This window comes from Sinohyriopsis cumingii, chromosome 15 (genome assembly GCF_028554795.1).
Source record: "Sinohyriopsis cumingii isolate HCF-2022 chromosome 15, ASM2855479v2, whole genome shotgun sequence".
NCBI classification, from domain to species: domain Eukaryota; kingdom Metazoa; phylum Mollusca; class Bivalvia; order Unionida; family Unionidae; genus Sinohyriopsis; species Sinohyriopsis cumingii.
In genome coordinates this window covers 145,718,636-145,743,100 of record NC_142975.1, presented here as the reverse complement: position 1 = coordinate 145,743,100, position 24,465 = coordinate 145,718,636, and the positions used below count along the sequence as shown (strand labels likewise).

At 36.6% G+C, this 24,465-nt stretch overlaps 1 protein-coding gene across 2 annotated transcripts in view; it reads right to left on the bottom strand.

Moving 5' to 3' along the window:
- Window positions 1-24,465, bottom strand: part of LOC149782999 (casein kinase II subunit alpha) — a 79,162-nt gene that overhangs the window by 17,472 nt on the left and 37,225 nt on the right. For both annotated transcript variants that reach the window (XM_089934561.1, XM_089934562.1), the window contains 3 exons: window positions 19,182-19,283; window positions 9,840-9,940; window positions 713-861 (listed from right to left, as the gene is read on the bottom strand). In XM_089934561.1, coding sequence (XP_089790687.1) covers window positions 713-861; window positions 9,840-9,940; window positions 19,182-19,283 — 352 coding nt within the window. The remainder of the gene's footprint in view (window positions 1-712; window positions 862-9,839; window positions 9,941-19,181; window positions 19,284-24,465) is intronic.

Sequence of the window (24,465 nt, the reverse complement as noted above, 5' to 3'; positions counted from 1 at the left end):
TAACAGATGGATGGATGGATGGACAGATGCCAGATGATGGACAACATACAAAAAATAAGCTCTTCTGGTCTATGACCAGTAGGGTTTAAAACAAAACAGGAACTACATTCTGCTCTAGTGTATACTGAAGTCAGGAGTATAATTTGAGAAAATATGATTAACCAAGATTGCAAATGCTTCTCAAAGTTCTGTAAGTCAAAAAGATCCAACTTATGTTCACCTTAACAGCTGACAGTAACTACTGCTATACAAAGTTAAGATTTCTAAGGCCACAAATCAATTTGTTGCTAAAATAAACAATGTGACCTAGTGCTAGTACATATTTGAATCACAATATACTAAAATAAAATTTCAAAATAATTTTGATATTTAATTTTTTTTTCTTTACTTTCTTTTTATTATTATCTTTTCATAATGATTTGCCCTTTAATAGACAATAGGTGCCCTGTGGTGGTCTTGAACAGCACCTTTTGCCCTCATTGGTAGTTCTCTCTTTTTCATTTCTAGCTGGAATGTGACAGTAAGTTTACAAAATTGAATTAACAATGACACAAGTCACCACCAAAAAAGTGAAAGCTTTGCCTCAGAACTTGCTAATGCTGCTAAAACAAAGATGTGATTGACACTGCATGTGAGGAAGTAAAGAGCCAGTTATCTGGAGCTTTCCCAAAATTTTCACAAACATGAATAATATTATGATTGAGCAACTCACAGAAATAAGGGTGCTCCATTGCTTCTCTAGCAGTCAAGCGCTCTTGATGATCATATCTCAACAACTTGTCGAGATAATCCAATGCCTCAGGGCTCACCAGATGCTGGTTCTCACTGTGCACAAACCGCTCCCATCTTTTCCTTGAATGCCTATACAGAACAAAGGGAAAAAGATATGTGAATACATTTACACCTCTTGGAGGCATAATGATCTAGTGAGTAATATATGAGAGTCACAAGTTATGATAAAGTGGGGGATGGGGGGCTAAATTTTAATTATTTAATATTTACCTACTATTTTGCATTGCCGTCTCTTTTCCTGGAGCTTGTCCAAAGTCCAAGGACTTTCCTTCCCCCAATTAGTAATTGGAGGTCTTAAATAAAAAATAAAAATGATCCCAGTCTGATACCTTAGTCCACTTGTGTCAATCAGTATATTATATCTCTTCAACTTTGAATCAGACTGAAGGAATATAAGAACATGAAGGGAAGAAGTAATTCTTCAATAATAGCAGAAAATTATTATATTACCAAAATTGGTTTTAACCAAAAACTATTTTAATAGTAATAATACATTAGCTAATACTATTGGGGATGAGGACCCAAGATAAATACCAACCATCAAAAGGTACAGCCTGCAAAAGACTTTTCTTGTGTGCCAAAATTCAATGCACATTTTGAGTGTGTGTTTGTGATCATTGTCTTTCCAATGACCTCTGACAATCTCGGCAATACAGCTGGTGATAATGATCATCCTTCAATAGACTGGAAGCAGCCAATGCCCAGCAATGGTAACTAGTGAATGAGCCCTGTACCTGTATGCCGAAACCAGTGGCTCAAGTGCAAAAGTGGGAACAGACCATCCTTTTGTTGTCTGGCTGCCTCTAGCCCTTGAGACAACTTCTATATGGGTCTTCAAAACTTAGAGCCCATTCTCCATAGGATTGAATGGAGACAGGATGGTTGTTCAACTGATCCCTTCCCTCAGACCAGTGGTCAGTCTGAAGACTGGTGTCTGGCACCCAGTGACCAGAGATGGAATATATGAGATTGGTACCCACAACCTGGTGATTAGTGCCTGGTACCCAATGTATGGTGATCCAGTATCCAGTTACAGATACTCAATGTCTGTCACTTGACACACTTCATGTGGCTGGTGCCAGACCTTCAAAAACTGTCAATTGACATGTTATCCAGTACCCACTGACAGACCTTCATTCACTGTTACTTGACACACTACCTAGTGACAGGTCACCGGGCCATGATCAGTCAGAAAATGCAGACCATACTGGGGAACTTCTGACCAGGGAACTCAACTCGGATGAAAGCAATTTAAAACTAGGTCTCTCTTCTCTTTCGTCAAGATGGTGAGACTCCCTACTAAGTGGTTACGACTCTCCTAAGCTTGGCAATGCTGATGATCCCTCCCTTATTGGAACTGAAAACTGATGTAACCTAGTGCCACAAACCACTCCCTTATGGAAGCTGGTAACTTCTCTAAAACGTTCAGTGATATAGACCTCTTACAGATTCTACTGGGAAATTTTCAGTGCCCATCACCATTGGCAGTTCATCATCCCGTTTCCACCTCATCTCCCTCCTTGGAGAAGGGTACATTAATACAAGGAATTTGTCATCCCATTTCTGCTCATTTGTATGGGCAAGTGGGGATGGGAATAACCCATTGTTCCCCTTTCCTGAAGAAATTGTGGGATGTTCTCTCGATACCACCCATATGGGTTAACAGGAACATTGAGAAGGAAAGATGTCTGCCCAATCCCTTCCTCTAGAATGATCGTGAAAACTTGGGAGCCAATTTCCCATAGGGATTGAATGGATACTCAAGAAAGGGTGGTCATTATACCAGTCCCTTCCCTCAGACCAATGCTGATAGGATTTTATCTAAAACGGGAAGCAGAAGCAGGGGGAGGAAGAAACAACCATAGTTCATTATTTACCTAACACTTCAATATTCATCCCTCTCTCTACCTACTCCACTCTAATAAAGCTCTATTGAAATCAAAATATTTAAAAGATGTCGCCTCTAGCTGTATAAGCCATTAATCTGTTGTTTCTGAGCTCAATCTGTTCTTCACCTGTGTATAAATATTGTTCTATACTGAGCACCCCCTTTCACAGTATGCTCTCTGATGGAGCATATGCATAACTAGCTTAGCCAGCTTCTCAAGCTGGGAAATTGTTTTTTATGGTTATGTACAATTTCCCACAGCTCACGGGTATTCTATTTTGGATACTTCTGCTCCAAACTAAAAATATTTGCTTACACTAGCTCTAAGTTTCACTTTGTTGAATCTGTGCTTTACCGATTAATATGCCCCGTTTATTATCTGTTCCATAATGCTATATTAGGGTTTTAACTCAATCAATGCCAATGTCTGGTCGTTTAGACAGAGGTATTTTGAAAGAATAAAAAGATCTTTACTTCCTAATTTCATGTTTAGATTCTTATTTATTTCATTTATCTTAACCATTATTCTGTATATACATTTAATTTCAAAATAATACCACAAAGTGGGGGGGGGGGGACTGGCATTGCATCCTTTTACTGTTACCTCAGCATTTTTCAGACTCCTATTTAAGTATTTTTGGGGTTCCAATAATCTGATATACTTCATAAATATCAGCACCATCACTGACCAGTATCTGCCAAAAGTAATCATCATCTAAAGATAAACCACACTGCAACATGCACTTTAAGGGTGAACACAGCTGAATAAATGTGCAAAGTAAAGTTTCATACAAGCAACAAACTAATTAGCAGGAGTTCTTGCACATCACTGCTCTCAAAGTACACAAATGTGTACTAATTTTGTACCATTCATGCTACTGCACACCTTGGCAGCATTTCTGAAATATGGTGCCCAGCTTAGTCAAATAAAGCTAGGATCAAGGATAAAATAACAAACAGAACACAAAAAAGCATATGACAGACAGCTGGAATGCTAAATGGCAAGTTAAACTAATTAATGTTGAGCAGCCAAGAGACATTAAACGTGCATAAAGTTCATGGAAAAGATGGATTATATTCTGATTATTTAATGTGGACTAAAGTATCAAATATAAACCATTTTTATTTTGAGCTCCAATTACAACTTAGAAGAGGAAGTACTCTCACTGGATTGCCTAGTAGCATCAAGAAAAGACATAGGAAGAGAATAGAATGTAATGTATTACTGCTATGGTTTTGTTGATTGCTTTTGCAATCTTGAGATCCAATGGCACTACCCTTGATTCATTTTAGACTTTTCTGCATCAAAATTAAATTTCAAGCAACTGAAAGAATGACACCATCAATCATTTGAAAACATCCACTTGGACAATAAAACCAGATGAGATACAAAGCTGCAACTTCCGAGTATTTGGTGTGCTAATTATACCAAACTGAAGGCAAAAAGTTATCTCAATTCAAACATGCTTTTGAAGAAGGTCACATCAGCTTTGAACCAAGTTCTTCCCGTAAGTTTAGTATAATTAATGTTTTGCAAAGATAATGTAGAGTACTAACAGTTTTTTAGTCGCTCTTTTTGTGTTTTCTTTTCTGATGTCTTTGGACACTTGATTTATTGCTGTAATTGGCTGCAATTTACTGCGACTTGAAGCCACTGCCCCAAACCCCCAAATAATTTTTATGATGTATGATGTTGAGATTTCATAATGCTCTTCCTGAAGGTATTTAATACAGGCAGAGGAAAGGGGGTTTACCTGAAAATGTCTGGCATTTCATCCTGGAGAAGATGGGAGAGTCATGTATCTCCATTTCTTCAAACCATGTATCCCAAGACAACATGCAGCATGTTAGCCACTAATAGCCTCAAAAGATCTCAGGAGCAAAGGTAGCACAGTGATTAACTTAACAGACTGGCAACATGCATGATGATGGTTCAAATTCTAGACCAGGCCTGAAAGACTTAAATGCATGTCTCTGGGCAAGTCACTTTATTCAATTTGCTTTGACACAGAATAACCTTAAATGTGTTGACGGTCAACAGAGGCAGACAAACCTACCGTTTAGCAGCCTGGGACAATTAAATGTTCGAAGTTTCAACCCAGCCAGACAATTGGATTTTTGAGTGCTTTGGTTTACTAACTTCGATATAAAATCAATTACATGGGTTGCCTACAGTAATTTGGCTTTTAATTCCTGGCAAGAGTTCATGTTCATACAAGATTCTATACCTACTTGCAAGAGTCAACCATGTGTAATGATCCCCCTTTCTGCCTACGCTTTGCAGTTCAGAAGTATGTAGTCCTTTTAATTTTGTGCACCATCCAACTTTTCAAAAGCCATCTATCCATACCAATAAAATTAAATGTAACATATTTTTTTAATCAAAGTACTTCATTTTTTTGGTCAAATCAATTAATAGTGTGACCTGCTATAACATGGTAGCTGGGAGCCATTGAACCCAAACGTCTTATAGACAGAACCATATTATAAGTAACCAGGTCAGTAAGCTGAAAAAAATAATGCATGTACCCAAAAAAAATTGCGCGGATTGTTGTTGTTGTTGTTAGGTAAAAAATGCAGGCGCAAAAATAGGTGCTTCATTGGCAAAGTTACCATCTTAAATTGACACATATTTAAATGAAAAATACACCTGTAGTAAAAACAGAAGGCATATATAGTATTTTACTTTATCCAGTGAACCACGCATTGGTACATATACATGTATGCTGTCTATATATACATGTCTAATGTATAGCATGAATAGAGTATCAACACCGTGTACTCACCCATGAATCTCATCACATACATTGAATCCACAAATGCAAGTAAATCCCTCAAAAATACATAGCTGCCAACCTTCCAGGCTCACATTTAGTGAAAATAGGGATAAAAAGTCGTGAATTTGGACAAGAATTCGTGAAAAATACCATGACAGTAACTCCATCCACTCTGACCGTCAATACTACACTATATCAAGTTTGCAATATAAAACTAGAACACTACATATATGCAGAAATATTTATTTATGAAGACATGATACTGTGGCAGACTTGAACTTCCTCAACTGCTTGATCGTAAATTTGTTTTCTAAACAGTTCAGACTTCTTGCCGGCTGGTTGATCTTGGTGACTAAAATTACTGACAAATTTTCTGCAGCTGAGCTGAAGAGGCCCTAAAGTCTTATTCTTCCTCACAAGAGAAAATACACTTTCGCTTGCACTGTTGCTGTGAGGAATGCACAGGAGCTGCAGCACTTTTGGTCCTTCCACAGGAAAATTTGGAATCGATTTTCGAGTCCGGCAACATTTGTCAGAACAAACGTTTAGCATGGTCTCCACTCTCCAGCTGATAAAGGCAGATTGTGTTCGACAAGAAAACTCACAAATAATGCTTCAGCGTTGGTAGCCTGCATTTCTTCCGCCAATTGTTTAAAATATTCCGGAACCGAAATCTGCGAATTCTTAGTTTTCCCAACTTCTACGTGTTTTTTGCAACCGACGTGCTTCCTCACATCATCTCTGCGATGGCGCACTGAGTGCAAAAAGCATGATGAATATCAATGTTTAATGTCAGAATGCACGGCCAATTTGTTATATATTCCAAATTAAACTTCACTTTTTGAGTAATAGAGTTCTTTTCTCTTAGTGGTGAAGACGTTTTCAAAATCATACATGCGATGCTGAACCTGAACTCAAATCAGTGTTGGTGACGCATGCGCGGAGCAAAATTCCGGTTAGGCCCCAGTTTTCTCTCAAAAGCATTTGTAAAACTACTCTTATACATACAGATTAAAATAGGCTAAAATGCTTGCTACGGGGCCAACTGTACTAATCGGCTGTAGATCTACTAATATCGCGACCAGCAGTACTGGACCGTTTCGGCAACTGCGAATATCACGACTAGCGCTGAACGGGAAATCGGTTATTTTATTAAAGATTTAAAATAATTGAGGATTGGAGAATTCGTGAATTTTTGGCTTGTGGCGTGAATCCGTGAATCTCTGAAAAAGTCGTGAAATTCACACCAAATTCGTGTGGGTTGGCAGCTATGAAAATATGCACACACACACACATTTAAAATATTCAATAATTTTGTCCCAGGTCATATCAGTCTGAATTCAGTGGGGAAAAAATAGCACAATCATGTAAAAATGATGAAGCACATTTACTTTTGAGTACGTTCCAAGTTGGTAATAGTTTGTGTTTTAAGTTGCCATTGGTAGCATTCGTAAGCATAAACTTTTTTCCTGCAAAAAGAAAACTTTCACGGCACAGTAAACGTGTTCCAGTCCTGTTAAAATATGAAAAATCCATCCGATTCCATTACTTTTATTTAAGTTTGGTACGGGCTCCCTTTGAAGAACAGTTCTTTGTTTTTATTGAAGACTTGAGTCTGCTTTCTTTGATGAAGGGTGCACATGTTAATGAAGATACCGCTAAAGGACAGCTTTGGAAAATCAAACAAATGCCCATTTCTTATGTTGGTGGCAACATCAAAATTAATTGTATTACATGTTTGAGACTGATATTTTTTCCATTTGCAAAGTACGTTTTCATAACAGTCGGTGCTTCAAAGGTAATCTGTTTTCTTTGAAATTTCAGCAAACTATCTGAGTACATTTTAAAGAAGGAATTGGCTGTCATTAAGTCGATTGTAACTACTGTTCCTTGCTGCCTATTGAATAGGCCAACAAGTACAATTACTTTTTTTTTTTTAATTTTTCATTTGTGGTAGCGGAGTGATGCTGCCTTCCATGCATGCGTCAGAAATTTAAAAAAGTGTCAACAGACGAGACAGATGCAGGTGTTCTGGCCTGAAGCCAAGGATTACTACAGAAAAGGTTTGTGTTCTGAAGGATTTAATTCTGAGTGAAAAGAAGAGAAATTTTACTTACCATCCACATCCAAATGTCAGTCAATGTAAATATATTAATTACTAGCAGCTTCCTTTCATGGAGCCTCCACTCCAAAACCAATGGTTGTATATACATGTTTAAACAGTCAACAATGTCTCCAATAAAAAATATTTTATAAAATCACCAGATGGTATATTTTGCAGCCAATTGGGGAAAAAAATGCAAGTTGCAAAATTAGCAAAGTCATAAGCAATCCCTGAATAAACTGTTTACACGTTATTTTTTGTACTTTTAAGTAAAACAACTTAGTTTACATGTACAAGAAAAATCTATATAAAATTTCAGGAGCCATGCCCCGATCATTGTCTTATTCATCTCTTCCCCAAACTAATAAACTATTTAAATTTTTTGTCCTACTTTTAAGAAAGATTTTTTCGCGTCTGAGAAAAATACATGTATGTGAAATTTAGGGAGCCACACCACTACCATGTTTTATCCAAATTTGTGTTAAAACAGAACGTGCTTATAGCAAGGTCACACTATTTGTTCCATAAAGGTCTAATGAGAAGATTATGTTTGCAAAAAAGTTTTTTTTTTAAATCACCAAATTTTTCATTCAAAATAAAATTAAATAAATATACAATTAACAGACTCTATTCTTACATTTTATCTCTGTATTATTTTTGTAAACTGAATTTTGATGTACTATAATTTAATTAAAAAAATGAGGTTCATGATCAAAAAGCTCTAGAAAAATACAGCTGCATGATTTACAGATGTTAAATGACCAATATGTTTGCTTCATGTATGTTTAATATAAATCTCACATGAAATAACATAAATATATCTGAACTTCTGGTTAGGTTTTCAATGAAGAACCAAATAACAAAATAGTAAATTACGAAATAAATGAATCCTCTTTTGAAACATGTGAATTTACCCATTTTCAAAGAGCTTCAAATAAATAGTGAAGAATTACAACTGCAATAGCATACTACAAAATGCCTTTATCCAACCAATAGTAATAATTGTTAGAATGACATGCAATTACACTCTTCACTGATTTTTCGTTCTCACCAATAAAAAAAAAAGGGTGCAATTCAGAATACATTCTCAATCAAACTTTCATTTGATAAGAAGCATCAAATGGCTTCAGAATGTGTTTAAACACAAGCTATACTGTGGTTCTTTGTGACAGTGATGTCCTTAGTGAACAACACTCATTAACAATACTGTGTAAGGACTAGAATCAAAAACTTTATAATGAAAACATCTCCAAACATTGCACAAGCACTTCAAAGGTATAATATAAGACAAGTGTTACTGTAATAAAATAATAAGACTACCTATCGTCTATGGCTTCACTTTGGCACATACTGGGATACAAATTTTACTGGATTTTATTTAAACCATGTTTTTGGATCACTTATCTCAATAGTAACAAACTTTACCAAATACTTCATGAATTTCACTCATTAACAAACCTGTCATGGATCCTGATGAAAAATGCATCAGAAATCTGGCCTCCAGTGATAAAAAGATCAAAAACAGACGCAAGATTACTTCATAAATATGTTGATCTCACTTTGTTTTAAATCCTTCCATGACCTTGATGATACAAGTTCATACTCCAAGTTGATCACAATCAGATCATAAATATGGATTATGGAAGGATAACAAGCTCAGCCAAACAGATGTATGGTTGCCTTATGGATATAATTCATTACTAAACTCAACCCATCTCTAATTATCAAACTCACCTGATATTTTGATGATATAAACCCAAATTCCAATTCAATTTTAAATTGGATCAAAAATACGGACTCCAGAGTGATAACATGCAATTGTCGCAGTACAGATTAATGATGCACAACGGACATGGGGCTATAATGTAAGCTCGCTTAGCCTTATGGACAGGTCAGCTAAACACTGTTGCAACCCGGGACAAACAATTCATCAATTTATACAACACAAACTTTACACTTCTTGTATGGAATCATTGAACTTGGCATTGTTTACAAATTGTCATTTAAAAAGCCAGACATGGGTCACAACAAGCCATAACATTCATACAAGATGCAAATTTCCACCAGTATTTTTAAAAAAATGCAAACCCTTGTTATATACACTCAACATGTTTACCAGACATGGAGTTTTGCCAATGAACAAGTCAAAAAAGTGGACCAAAAACAAAGGGTTTGATGATAAGCTACAGTAAAATAAATTGACTAGACTGGGCATCAAGTTTAAAAATTTTACATTCTTTTCTCTTAAATATGCTTTAATTTGTGAATTTTTACTCACCTGCCCAAGATATCGTTGAACCTTGGATCAAGATCTATCTGATATTTCTCTATGTAAGCATACAAGTCATCTGTTCCTAGAACCTTTGCTATTCTCACCAGCTGAAAGAACACAAATACCAGATTGAGTTTTTCATTATAACAATTTTTCCCCCAATTAAGATTATCTGATTTAAGCAGACTAAAAGCTTGTACATTTGTTTTCTCGTTTATTCCCTACCTACTGGGACAAACAATATAAACAGGGAAGCATACTTTTTTACCCGTAATATTTTCCACAAGTTTTCCATTATGAAGAACTTTCATACATGTATCAACTCTGATGGCTTAACAGGGTTTGACAAATCTTTCAAATGGAACCAAGGGGCTACATGAAAGCTGGGTCTGAGCTACCATATGCAGTGCTCCAAAACTGATTAAACTTGAGTAGCCATGGGATGACCCAATCAAAAACTTTGTGGTCATTTCAATATTTGATAACCAATGACCTTGAAAGCAAAACTTAAATGAATGGGAAATTAATGGCAGGAGGTTAGAAAAAGAATATCTTAGCTTGGGCAATTATAAACAAAAATGATAAGACCTATATTTCAAGCAATCATCAATGTAAAATGTGACCTTAACCCCAAAATCAAAAGGTTCAGCAAACATGTCATAGAATGGTCTTAACTTCATTAACACATTAACCCCTGGAGGTTTTTGTCATTTCTGCCTGAAAATCGAGTAGGAAACACATTTTGAAAGCTATTTCTGAATAGATCCAAAAACATCAAATCCCCGGTGATCTTTCAATAACATACTGCCTAGTTGTGTTAGAAACATCGTTTTTCATTGGCTATTTGACTCGTGCATGAGCAGAAGGGTAAAAGTTGGCGTTATTTTTTTTTTAAATAATTTTTTTTGTTGCTAAACAGAGCCATTATTTTTGTATGGAGACCACTCTTTATTCCAAATGCCCATCTTATCCTACTTTTTGCAAAGGCTCATTTGTCTGTTTGCAGTTCATATCGGTTTGCCTTAGATCTGAGACCAAAAAGTCTAAAATCCGGACACAAAATCAGATTCTGACCAAAGGCGAATTTTGGGTAGAAAAAAGTTGGGTCCAAAAATGAGGTTTTTTTATCTGTATTTTGTAGTGCAACTAGATATTCCAGACTATTTGGTATCATTGTAGAGCTACATCTGTCTACCTTTCGATAATACCACCCATGTTAGTGTATCATGCATGACCATGACGTTACAGAGCTCGGCAATAGGCTACTACCTCCTGCCCCATTAAGTCGTCGTTAGGGGTTAATGTGTTAATGATTCATCTGTTATGTTACATTTCTAGGACTGTCACACTGACCCCTAAGGACAAAGGAGTGAGCAAGCATGTTGCAGAATGAAGCAACAAGATTCATAATTATTTATGACAAGTGTAATGATAATCCATCGAGTTTTGAAAATACATGAAAATGAAAACCTTTAACCAAAATTTTAACAACTGGTGGACAATGACACCTTAAAATACTAAACCAAGACTATGCTGTTGAAGATACAGTTTACAATACACATTCTAATAATTAAATACATTGCCTTGAAAGTTATAGAGCATTAAATCAACTTAGAAGGAAGACTAAAAATCTTTGTGACACACATCCTGATGTATATATATATATATGAAGTTTAATCCTTTACTCTCAAAGGTTTGAAAATGAGAGGGAAAATGTTTCTTGGAGCGGTTAAACAACTTTCAATTATGTACTACTTACCTTTGCCGATTACATTACTACATCAATGCTTGGTACCATATTATTCCCTTCTCTAATTAGTAATTACAATTAAAAAAAAACATTATCCCATTCAACTTTCAACAATCAGAACATCATCCTTCTGTCACTTGGAGAGAGACAAAATGTATATCAGAGCAGGATAGAGGGAATTGGATAAATGCAGGTAAGTATTACCTAATTCAAATTAGCCCCCCGCTTCCCAAACTATATTTTAAAAGCAGTAATACATTACCTATTTTTGTGTTCCAGAGTTTGCCAGCCTGATGGGAGGACAATGGCCAAAGCTGGCAAAATGAAATGACCACTACTGACAGTAAGTTGCTCTACTGTAAACTGGAGGATAGCTGACAGCTTCTAGAACTGATGACAGAACTGGGTCCAAAGCATAAATGCCCTCAGTCTGTTGTAGCAATGATTGAAGGTCAAATGATGCAAAGTGAAGTGAGACCAACACAAAAGGGCTTTCAATAGGAACAGGAGATAATGAAGGTAATCAAATTCTTAGCCAGAAACCCAGACTGAAAGTAACACTAAATCAGTTACCACTCCGTGTGTGTGTGATTTGGATTTTTAACGTAGCTTTAACAATTTTTCAATTATATCACTATGATGTCTGCAATGTGGCAGCTTATAGTTATGCAGACCTGCCAGCCCTGACAAGTCCGTCTCAGTAAAGCAGTCTATTTTTTCCATAAGTTTGACTAGTTTTTAGTAAGGTGTAACAAAATATCATAAACTGCTATTGTAAAGCTGGTAAACATAATTAAAAGTTCAGTTTTCGTCATGTACAGTGATGATAAATATTATGTTCAACTGAAAAGTTTGTAAAGTATGCTTACACTTTATTTACCACTAGTACAATGCACAAATTTTAGTTCCAAACCCCATGCAGCTCAATGGCTTGATGCTGTCTCTCAACTTGACGTAATTCCTGAAAATACTTTTTCCATTTTACATAATGACGGCAATTCCCGCCATGAGTCATACTCAAATCGGCATGTTATGTCCAATAAACATAACTGTGTCCCTTCCAACTTTTTATTCACAAGAATCTGAATATTCCTTTTTATTTTTCCAGTATTGATTATTAACACTTTTCAAGATTCTTATTTTCCCTTTCATCTTAAGTATGCAGGGGTTTGATCAGGCAGACGCTTTGCATGAACAAATAGGTGCAGTTTAAACCATCTGATGTGCTGCTGTAAAGTTAGTCTGGTTCCCTGACCAAATTTCACTACTTCTAATATGAAGCACGGATCCAAATCAAACACGGATGAACAGATTTTCCAGATTTTTCAGCAATGATCATTTCTCTGTAGTTTTTGCTTTTATGCCTAAGTCTGTATTTTAAAGGTAATTTTCTTAAGACTTATGGCAAAATCAAAATCGAAAGAGGTGGCAGGTCTGGTTATGTCTACTAATGGGCATCATGCTACAGACATGTAGCATCAAATACCACCCAGCCACATTATCCTGACACCAGGCCAACCAGTTAGAGCACTAATCTCTTATTGCTGAGCACCAAGTGAGGCAGCTGCTAGTACAATTCTTATACATCTTTGGTATGACTTAGCCAGGGTTCAAACCAGTGACCTCCCACATCCAATGCAGACACTCTAACCACTAGGACACCCGAGTCATCCAGTTATCAATGAAGCATGAATAACCTTCTAATGACAAGGCAGGAATTTCACTCCTACTTGCTAGATGACTGTTGTGGGGTTAGGGTTCTTAAAGAAAACTTCACTCCAAAGTTCATAATGAGGTTTAAATAATGATCAAACAACGACACTAGAAATTCCAACTCACCATTAAGGATTGAAAGACTGGTGAAAGATGAGGGTCTGACCCGATAGTGGAGATCATAAAAAACAAATAATGGAGAGGGCTGCTCTAGAGTCCTTAAAGGTAGATGCTGAGCAAATTTTTTCCTCCAAGAGAAAAAGAAAATCCCAAACTGGAGTTAATGTGAAACAGGGTGAATCAATATATTTCCTGCTGCAAACATTGTATAAAGAAGTCCCCATTTTGACTTTATAAACCTTGGAAATTGACTGCAATCTCGCATGAGTGAGGCATTTAGCAAAATTGCTCAAAAACCAGTGTTGGTGGACTGATCATTTGATACAAGCCAGGTGTGAAAGGTTGAGAATCTGTTAAGTCTTGTGTAAGAGGGACCTTCTGAGCTGCGACAGCTGCTCCCTCCTCCAAGGGATCTTTGACAAACATGTTGTTTAGCTTGTTGAACCACAAATGCAAGGGCCACAGGAAACATATCAAGATGAGTGATGAACACTGTGTAGAACCTTAGAGATTATTCTGCAAGGCAGAAGTAAATGAATGAGCTTACTGTTCAATCTAACTGCAAGTCTACAAATGGCTATCCCACAAATTAAAAAATGTCTCTGCACCATTCTGTGATGACTGCTCATACATCTGGACAGGCTATACATTTCTGAATATTTCTCTTCCTAAAATGTGGCAGACTCCTGAGATCTCTGACATGGTCTAGTGAAGGTTCCAGAATTTTAAGCAGTGAGAATAGGCACAAGTACCCCTTGACACCTATGGTATGCTACAACCAATGTGTTGTCTACAGTGACCAAGATGCAATGATGTTTTACCCTGGTGATGAACACATGAATTGATAGAATAACAGCCTGTGTTTCTAGATTGTTGGTGTGAAAGCAAGCTTGGTCACAAGACTGCAGGCTCGATAGGATGGTTCCTCTGGTTTTAGGTGAGCATCCAGCCTGAATCTGAGGCATCGGTGTAAAGCGAGTAAGATACTGGAGCTTGAATGAGAACTCAAGAAACCTATCAAACATTTTTTATTAATCCAGATTGTATCATTGTGATGTATCCAGCTCACGTTATGCAAGAACTAGGGAGGATGTACATCAAGCCACCAAATGGAAACTAATACCAGTGCCACCTTCAGAGGCCAATGGAGATGAGCAGACAATAAGGTCTTCTAATCCAGTCTTGTTAATGGAGCCAGCATTTGTACGATTCTGCTCAGCGACCAATGACTGTTCCTTGGCAGGTGGGAAAATTCATCCCTACATAAACAAAATTCTGAGATTCTTGTAACTGGAGATTGTGTGTGTGCGTGTTATTTGGATTTTTAACATAGCTTTAACAATTTTTCAGTCATATCGTTATGTCTGCAATGTGACAGTTTATAGTGATGTCTAGCACTGGGGCATCATGCCGCAGATATGTAGCATGATGTCCCACCCAGTCACATTATCCTGACACCAGGCCAACCAGTTCTAACACTAACCTCTTAATGCTGAACGCCAAGTGAGGCAAGACTCTGCCGGGGATCAAACCCACGACCTCCCGCATCTGAGGCAGATGTTCTAACCACTAGACCACCAAAGCAATGTAACTGGGGATTGAATCACCATCAGAGAGAAAGATCCCTCAGAAGAACACATATGAATACTTTGTGCATCAAACCAGCAAAGTTTCAGAGGACTGGAACTCCTAAGGACCTTTAATGAGTGGCGGTTATACCCACCACCCTCATGAAGGCTGCTAGATCAAAATGATCAGTGTGAAACTGAAGATCTGATGAAATCAAAACTCCAGAAATTTACTGTGGGCTGTGAAGATGGGATGAAAGACAAATATCCAGAGATCTATGATATCTTCATCATGAATTGCTCTCTCTTATAAGGAATCTATTTAAAAAGGGAAAAACCATGATGAGCAATAATTTTCTCCCTTCTTTTAAAAGTAAGAAAGTAGATGAATAAAATCCCAAACTTCCAATGTTCTTTACCCTCTGTAATGCACCCTTCCTTAAAAGGCATACACCTCTTCCTGTTGAAATACAAGTTGACACTAGTGGAACAAATGGGGTACACGAAAGAGATGGAGGATTTCAAAGTGAAGCTGTTAATCCTCGCTTATTGTGGAAAGGACATGTGCATTGTCCATGAGGTCTTACCAAGCCTCTGAAAAAAGGCTGAATATGGGAGCAAGTGAACATTGGGCAGAGGAGGATTTGGCAGCAGCAGAGATTACTGACACATGGAGAAGAGCATCTCATGCGGGAGGTTGTGGGTTTGATCCCCGGCAGAGTCATGCCTCACTTGAGGTCCATACACATCCTACCATGAGCCATCCTAGCATCAACTTCTCATGAAAATGATGGATGGAAAGACTTAAACTGGGACTGATTTAAATTCTGATTATTGTTTCCCTGTTTACAGTACTTGGGGTGGTGTGGGTAATGAAGAAATGGGACCATGGACCTTCTGAGATTGGCATATTTCCTCACCACTTCAGCCAGGTCCAAGTGTTGCTGATCTTTTCAGTCATAATAGGCCACTGCAGGAAAAGCCCTCTGAACAGCATTTCCACATCAACTAGGTTACTAATAAGAACTTCTGAGCTGATGCAGCAAAACCTTTTATGTCTATCTATACAGAGGTAAAGGAGCTCTGAAAAGAGTGCCATATATTTTGAGAATACGTGTCTTGACGTCCTGGCCATAATATCTAAGTCTCCGCATTGCAGCTGAAGACAAAGATTCTTCCATCAACATAATGAAGGAGGCAGCCACATAAAAAATTTGGCATGCAAGGCTATTGTTATCAGTGTCCACTTCAGTTCCAAAGTATTGAGAGCCTTGATGGAGATACAGGCCCAGGTTCTTGTAAAACACCACCTGAGAGAAACCTGAATCCAAGGTGTGATGCTTAAGAGGTGATGCAGTTGAACTGAAAAAAGACACTACGATGCAAAAAATATGAAGTAATGTATAACTGTTGTTAAGCAATAATGAAACCATTCCAAATCTGATCATGGTTAGTTGCGTAAATTATTATGCACAAACTTTACTTTCTTCTCCTAGTCCTCCAACATTTTAACTCAAAAATGAGTGGTTTCTTCCTTGCATCTATTGGTCAAGACCAGGGGTCAAAGGATAGAACAAGACAGACCACCTCTTCTGCTGTCTTCCTCAATCTTGGCCTTAAGATGATTTCTGAGTTACCTCCATCACTGCCACCAAGTGAGGGTGACTGCAAATGGTCCTCCGACAGCCGATCCAAACTTGATAGAATCATAACCTTCAATAATCCAGAAAGTTTTGGACACATATCTGGGAAAAGCAAGCAGAAAACTTCATTTGACACCTTATCAGAAAGTCCACACCTCTTCATCCTCACCCAAAAGATGAGAAGGATCTTATGTGGTGGATTCTTCCAGGAACATGCCTGTGTCCACATAAATTAACAGTTCATTGTCCTGTCTTCACTCTCAAGGAAAGGCAAGTTTGTTTTATCTCTTCCTCCTCCTGGAAGAGGACTTCCTGACTTGGAGTTCGTTGTCTTGTCTCTTATCATGGGAAGAGATGGAAAAAACCTATTTATCTTGCCATCAAGGATAAATGAGGTCAAAGATTTCTGGCATCAAAAGTAGCAAGTGGTGATCCACTTCCTCTTTTTTTGATAACAAAGCTGGTTAAAGTCCCTGCTCTCAGTTGGGGTTGAATGGAAACCAAAAAAAGGGACAGTTATTAACCTGATCTCCCGCCTCAAACTGCTTCTCAAAACTTGCAGTCCATTTCCAATTGGGAATGAAAAGGAAAGGACGGTTATCAAACTAATCACTTCCTCTAGATCAGTCCTCGAAACTTAACACCTAATATAAAAAACAATGTCCGATGTCCAAAACGTGTCCAGTTTTGTTTTCAACAATGATGCTAAGTACTGTGATTAGTGAATTGAGACCAAAAATGACATTCAGCACCATATAAAACATGTGAACAGTGCATGATGTCCGGTGATTGGTGCCTGCAATCCAGTACCTGATACACAGTGAACTTGTTGAATCTCACCTGGGACATCATCCTGTGACTGGTATCCAAAGCCTGGCGCCTAGTACATGATAACCATTAAGATACCCTCTATGCCCATCACTAAACATTCTTTTGTCTCTAGATGCATTTCTAGTCTCTGGTGCCCATTGAATGGTGACCAGTAACAGGCATTCTACAACTGTCACTAGTTACATTTTCCATTTTTATTGAAGGTCACCTCTCATATTACCTGGTGCCTAGTCACTGTCACTAGGCAATAATTAGTCAGGTGATGTAGACCTTATTCAATAGCATGTTCGGAGAATTCCATTACACTTCCCTTAGGTCAAAAAGGTGGATCTGGGACTGTCAACTTCCATGCTCTGAAAAATGCTAAGGATCAGACCCTTTGATATCCCCATGTCCCTAAGTGAAAGCAGTCAACTACCTAATTCTGGACACATGTTTCAATGAAGTAGGCAACTTCTTTACAGCGTGAGTGCTGTAGCCCACTCCTTGAAATGTAGAGGGTCCTCCAGAGACGAAGTGAAAGAGGTGGGCCTAATAGGCCCAGAAACATTGTGCAATGTTCAAAACCTCATCCTACCAACAACAACAAAAATGGACAAATATTAATACATACGCAAAACAAGGTGGTGTGAGTGTCCCATATTGACATTTTACGTCCACAATTTCCAACACTTTAAGGCATCAATGAAGGATGAAAGGAGTAGGTAAAAATACAACAATGAACCAGAACATTAAATAGATAAGAATTCCTTACCCATAAAGTGGCTACTATTATAAGGATGAAACAAAGCACTGCTTCATTTATGATTTGAACTGTATATATCTGTGTAAATGGATGCAGATACACACAAAAAATCTTTGGTAAACCCAACAAATACAGCACAACAAAGGATATTAAAAAAATGCAGAAATCTGAACAGATGACTTAAGTGAGTGTTATGCACCCATGAGACACAAGTATAAATGAATGAAGTCCAAGAAAAAGAAGGATGATATTCCAACTGTCAAAGTAAATTAATGTATCAGACTAGATTGGATTTTCTTCTACACCTCAAATTAATTCTTGCTGAAGTGAATAATGTCTTCAAACTGGGGTGACAAGGACAAGGAAAAGATACAGCAATGCAATAATAGGAAGTAACATATGACTGCTGTTAAACAATAATAAACCATTCAGAGTTTGATTATGGCACGTTTTATAGAAATAAGTTATTACACACACACAAAAATTTCTACTAGTAATCCCACTTTTCAACTCAGAAATTAAATGTTTCTTCTCTGCCTCAAAAGCAGACCCAAGTATGGAAAGGTATATTATCTAATATTACTGGTCAGAAACCAAAATGAGCAAACATACAGAAAAGCAGAAGTTTATCATCAATTAATATGCTCCATCATATAGAAGTTGTATTAAAAGCAAGACCTAAATTATTTTGCAATGCAGTCTTACTTCAAAATACTATAATGCCTTGTGATGAGCAGGCACAAATGTAGTTACTGTAATACTCTGTTAGACATTATCATCATCAATGGGGAGTTCAGATGTTAAGGTATGAATGTTTGCTGCTAATCACTGGTCCAACATTTCATTTTAATTACAAATATGCCTAATTTTAATGCCAGATATCTTCTGTTTGCTCCTAGAAGGCTGACACATTTTCTCCTTTCCTTTAGTACTGTGTAAAGTTATGCACGATAACACAAAATGAAAAAAGTGTCATACCTGATCATAGTTGTCATGTCCATGGAAAAAGGGTTCTTTTCTAAAGATCATGCTGGCAAACATGCATCCTAAACTCCACATATCCAGCGAGTAGTCATACATCTGAAATTGGAGAGTTCATAAAACTTATGCAATGTTCATTTTAGAAACGTAAAATGTGGGGTCAAATGGCCCCTACCAGATTACCTACTGGGGTCATTTTGAAAACAAAGAGGCTCATGTAGGGTAGGCCTAATATCACTCGCTTAACACTTAACTACATGTATTTCACTAAAAAGGCTTGTGTTGTAGTGTAAGAATACATGTTATGTAAACTATCCCTCAAAATTTGTATCATGTTGATTTTACCTACTTTACAACAGTGCATCTCCTGCTAAAAAAATTCCAGAGAGGGCATAATTATTATGCAGTTTCTTGCTCATTATCAAAGTCATCCCCATACTCTCGATGCTAATAAACCCAAAAGATCAACAGTATGGCTTCAAGAGGGGTAAAATATTGAGCCAATCGGATGCAAGATCACCCTATTAATATGCAAGGATCCTACTTACTTTTGAAACCTTGATGTATCAAATAATAAGTAAGATGTCCTAATAAACTAGGCAAAATTAGATGCAAATCACCATATCTTTATGCTTGGATTTCGCTACTTCTGAACACACCGAAGATTGCGATGATATAAACCCCTACTGCAAGTCGGATAAAAACTGGGTCAGAAATATGGCTTCCAGAGGGGTCACAAGCTCAGCCAATCAGATGCATGGATCTTGCTTATTATCAAACACAACCGTGATCCTGAGGATATAAACCCACATTTCAAGTTCAATACATGTATCATAAATGTGGCTTCTAGAGGTGTAACAAGCTCAGCCTGTCAGATGCATATGGTTCACACCATACTGAGTAAGGACTTAAGTAAAAAATGTCTTGAATGTAAGGACCAAAAATCATCACCACCTGGCAGATTCCATACCTCCATACTGAAAAAGTGCACGGACTCTGTCAAGTTGTGTTGATTGATATAGTGACTTCTGTTTACTGTTTTCAGTGCATTCTTCGTTTATTGTTCGATAAACAAAATATCTGCTGGTAACTGTCACAATAAAGCTGTAAGTACCGATAAAAATAATTTAAAAAAATAAATAGGACTTTTAACTAATTTTCCACTTTTTTTTTTAAGTAAGCACTTTCTCTGAACTTGCTAAGGTTTAATAAAAAGTAACCATATTTGCATTTTATAATGACCAATACGAACCATCGATGCAAAATCACTTTCTTAGCATGCATAGACCTTGCTTATGGAAGCTGTCCAAGAGCTCAATTATATAAGCAATTTCCAGTTTGATCATAATCAAATCAGAAATGTGGCAATCTGAGTTGTAATAAGGTTAACCACCCAGATGCAAGATTACCTCATTAATATACATGTCTTATGTATATTTGATTTAATTAAATTGTTTGTTAGGTTTTCTTAAAAACTTTTATTTCATTACATGCTTTTGTAATGTAACTTTAGTTACTGAATTTGACATTTTCCAGAAATTCAGTTCAGTTTGACCTGTTTTTAGTAAATAATAATAATAGAAACTTTGTATCTAATGCTGACCTGGTTCCTGACCTTGATTCAGAAATCAGAGAGCACACAATTTTTTTTCTCTTTTTTTTTATTCTTTCTTAGAGTAAGAGTCATAAAGTGAAATCGAGGCTATACTTGAAGTACGTGACAAATAACATGTATCAATTAGGTTTTTCCAGTGGCCTGACCCACATCCAGGCATGTTTTGCGCCATAGCTAGATTTACTATTGATGTATTGAGAAAGAATAGTCATTCTTGCCATAATAAATGAGAAGTCAAAGTGTTTTATGTTGTGACCAGTTTTTTTGGGCTAATTATTTTGTTTTCTTCAAATTATTTGGAATCTAAGAGATTATTTTTCCTTGGAAATACTTGTACTCTAAATTAATTCTTGGACAAGGACAGTTATCGAAAATTACACAGAATTCAAACACTGGAATATTATTTTCTATGATTCAACAAAGAACTGTTGACACTTCAGTATGACACTGACCACAGCATACGTCATCGCCTTCCATTTTGGATCTCATCAGGATTCAAACTCAGTTTCATTAGGACTTTTATTACTAGGACTTCTATTTTTTAATTCTTGGATTACTCTTGGATTATTTTTGGATTTGATTCTTAAAACAAAGTTCTTTTTCTCATTTTATACCTAGTTTTTCTAGAGAAATAAATTATTTGCTAAATTTTACAATGCTTGTTATCTTCACTCTTCTCTTGTTGCATTTTTCAAGAGCCTAAACACATGGATTTTGCTCATTTTTTAACTCACCTGAGATTTTGATGACATAAACCTTTATTCAATTTTTTAATGAAAGCTATCAAAACTAATGACTCAAAGAGTGCCAACAAGAAAGTATGGACAGATGAATAGAAGCATGACACATGGACAATGCACAAGAGATGCATGGTTATACCACAAGTTTACATGGCCTTACAGTCTGGTGAACTAAAACCAGGGACAGCAAATATCCTTACCCGTGTTTTTCTTTACTTAAGTAATTAAATACAGATCATTATCACAGGCACTCATACAATGGTCTTCTTAATTTATGCAATAAATGTTTAATTTTCAAGCATTATATGCTTTGAATTGGTCGTTGTGGAATAGGACCACAGCACTGTTTTCTAACATTTCCATGTCCAGTGAAAATAAAGTGTAAAACAGTGGTGTCCATGGGACACAATTTAATTGACAATACAAACTAGCAAACCATGCTTTAATCATAATTCTAGAAAAGTTAATATTTATTGCTGAAAGGAATAACTCCACAAGCTGAGCACCTGTGGTCATCATCAACCTCCCTTATCAATATCCTTCCATGCTGGGATTTGAATTCCTCATCTTAAGTAACAATTCCAATCTAGAATTTATTTTGCACATTCAAGTATACATTGTTTTCTTCCCTGTACACTACTTCTTAAATAAATGCAGCACTGTTTCCATTAAGATTTCTCTTTGTTACATATTCTATCAGTGATCAACCATGTGATCTGAATTATTGCACAAGCTAATAAAATTCAGCCAGACCTTTCTGTCAGCTAGCAAAACTCGTCCCTGTTTCTCTGTTAATGATGCACTCTATTCAATGTACAGTTCATCATAACAATCAATCTGTTATCTTTGTTTTCTTGGGTCTTTTTTTATGTACCATATGAGTTCCAAAGATAGTGCTTTGATATGCCAAAGATGAGAAATTAATTTTCTTTAAGAGAAAAAGAAAAAAAAACCCACCCTAAATATTTCAAATTCCATATTTACTTCCTCACAAAGAACATTAATGCATGATAGATCTACAGTCTATTTAAATATCTATGACAGATGACACAATTACTTCCAAGACAAATCATTTCACTAACTGTCTGAGATGAACTCGCTTTGAAACTAATCCTAACACAGCTATTTTGAATTTTACTATTTGAAAATGTCCTAAAGAAAAAATATTATGTTTTCTGTTTAAGCTTATGTTTTTAATCCAAAAACCCATTATACCCATTCTTATAAATTCCTACTGCATCATTTATGAATAATTACATTCATAAGTATGACCAACCAAATAACTGGCACGGGTATGAACTGCCTGATATCAATGCAGAAGTGGCATATTGCTAGAACAAAGTTGCTTACACAGAAATTATAAACTTCTCTGGGCTTCATTTACAACCAGATCTAGCTCCATTGGGGCAATAGGGAAGCTTAATTTGGGTCTGGTTCATTGACTAGGGCTGGATCTCTTAAAAGGATTTTGCTGAACCAACAAAGAGTAATCTTAATGAACATGCTTCCTGTCCATTTTGAAAGGCCAGGGACAAATGCAAGCGACTGGTGTTGACTGTCCTTCATGTCTCAATATGCCACAGAGGGAAAGAGACCTCCAAAGAGGGTCTCTGGCTTCAAAGAACATGCTCCAGTAAAAATTTAGAAGTGACCACGACCATGTAGAGTAGTCCTACAATGTAATACATCTAGCATGATATTTATGTTGTTTGGGTCAATGCCTTGCTTCTAAAATAAATGTCAATAAGTAGTGTGTTCCCATCAGCTGGTGAGCTAGAGGCCAAAAAATTTCAGGAATATCTCACTCACTTGGAAGCCCATATGAATAATCTTCCGCAAATTAAACTCTAATTCCTTTAGTCAGACAATCAATTCTGACAATAACAAGTGGATGTTTTCAAGTTCCACTGACATATATTTCAGTTTGCTGAAATGCAATCAAGGCCAAGGAATGCCAGTCAGCTGAAGTTGGAGTATGTTTCTTAACAAAACAAATACAAACATAAGAATGTTGATGAATGTGACCCGACATCTTCAATGTGTTAAAGAAACTTAACTCTCCTTCAACCAACTTGGGCATTCCTCAACTATTTAATGAAGGTCACAAAGAATTCTAGAGATAAATGAGTACCTACATGAGACCAGAAACCAAAATTGGTTGAATTATGATAACTTGAGAAATTATCATGGTTTATCCTATCACCAACTGGGAAAGGTAACACATAGGACACTACTGACAAAACAATGCCAAAAACCTACACCACAGCTTAAACTAAGAATATACAAGAACTGAAGGTGTAAACACTCATCCATTCTGAACCCCATATTTTAAATACCAGAAAGCGTCTTTGACACGAATAATCAATAATTCCTGAAGCATGATTGAATTTGAAAGAACAAGGATACCATTCTAAGAACGTGGATGGCTACCAAGTATAGTCCTATGATGTGGGGGGAAACAGACTGGGTCAAGTCTTCTTTCCAGTTCTGGACTTCTAGAAAATTTCCATCTAATGGGAAAATGAAATTTTCTTACATGGACACATAAAATTTCAACCTCCAAAGATAAAAACAACGCAACAGGTATTTGGTTGCATGATGACAATTCATTTACTATAAATTTAAGTATTGATCAAAATATCATTGTCACAAAAGCACAAAAATTTACACACACCCACAGATATAAATGAATTCAACATATTGGCAAAAGTATATATTTTTTGTGGTTTCACAAATAAAAGCATTTCTTGCATGTACTTAAATTCTTAGCTTGGGTCCTAATGTTTTAATGAATGAAAATTTGCTTCTTTGGTTTTTAAATACATTCTTGATGAAATTCACTGAAACTGCTAACCCATAATAATTGTGAATTCACTGTAGTTTTATAAAATTTGACTCAGAAACCTTCTGCTGATGCTGTGCAATC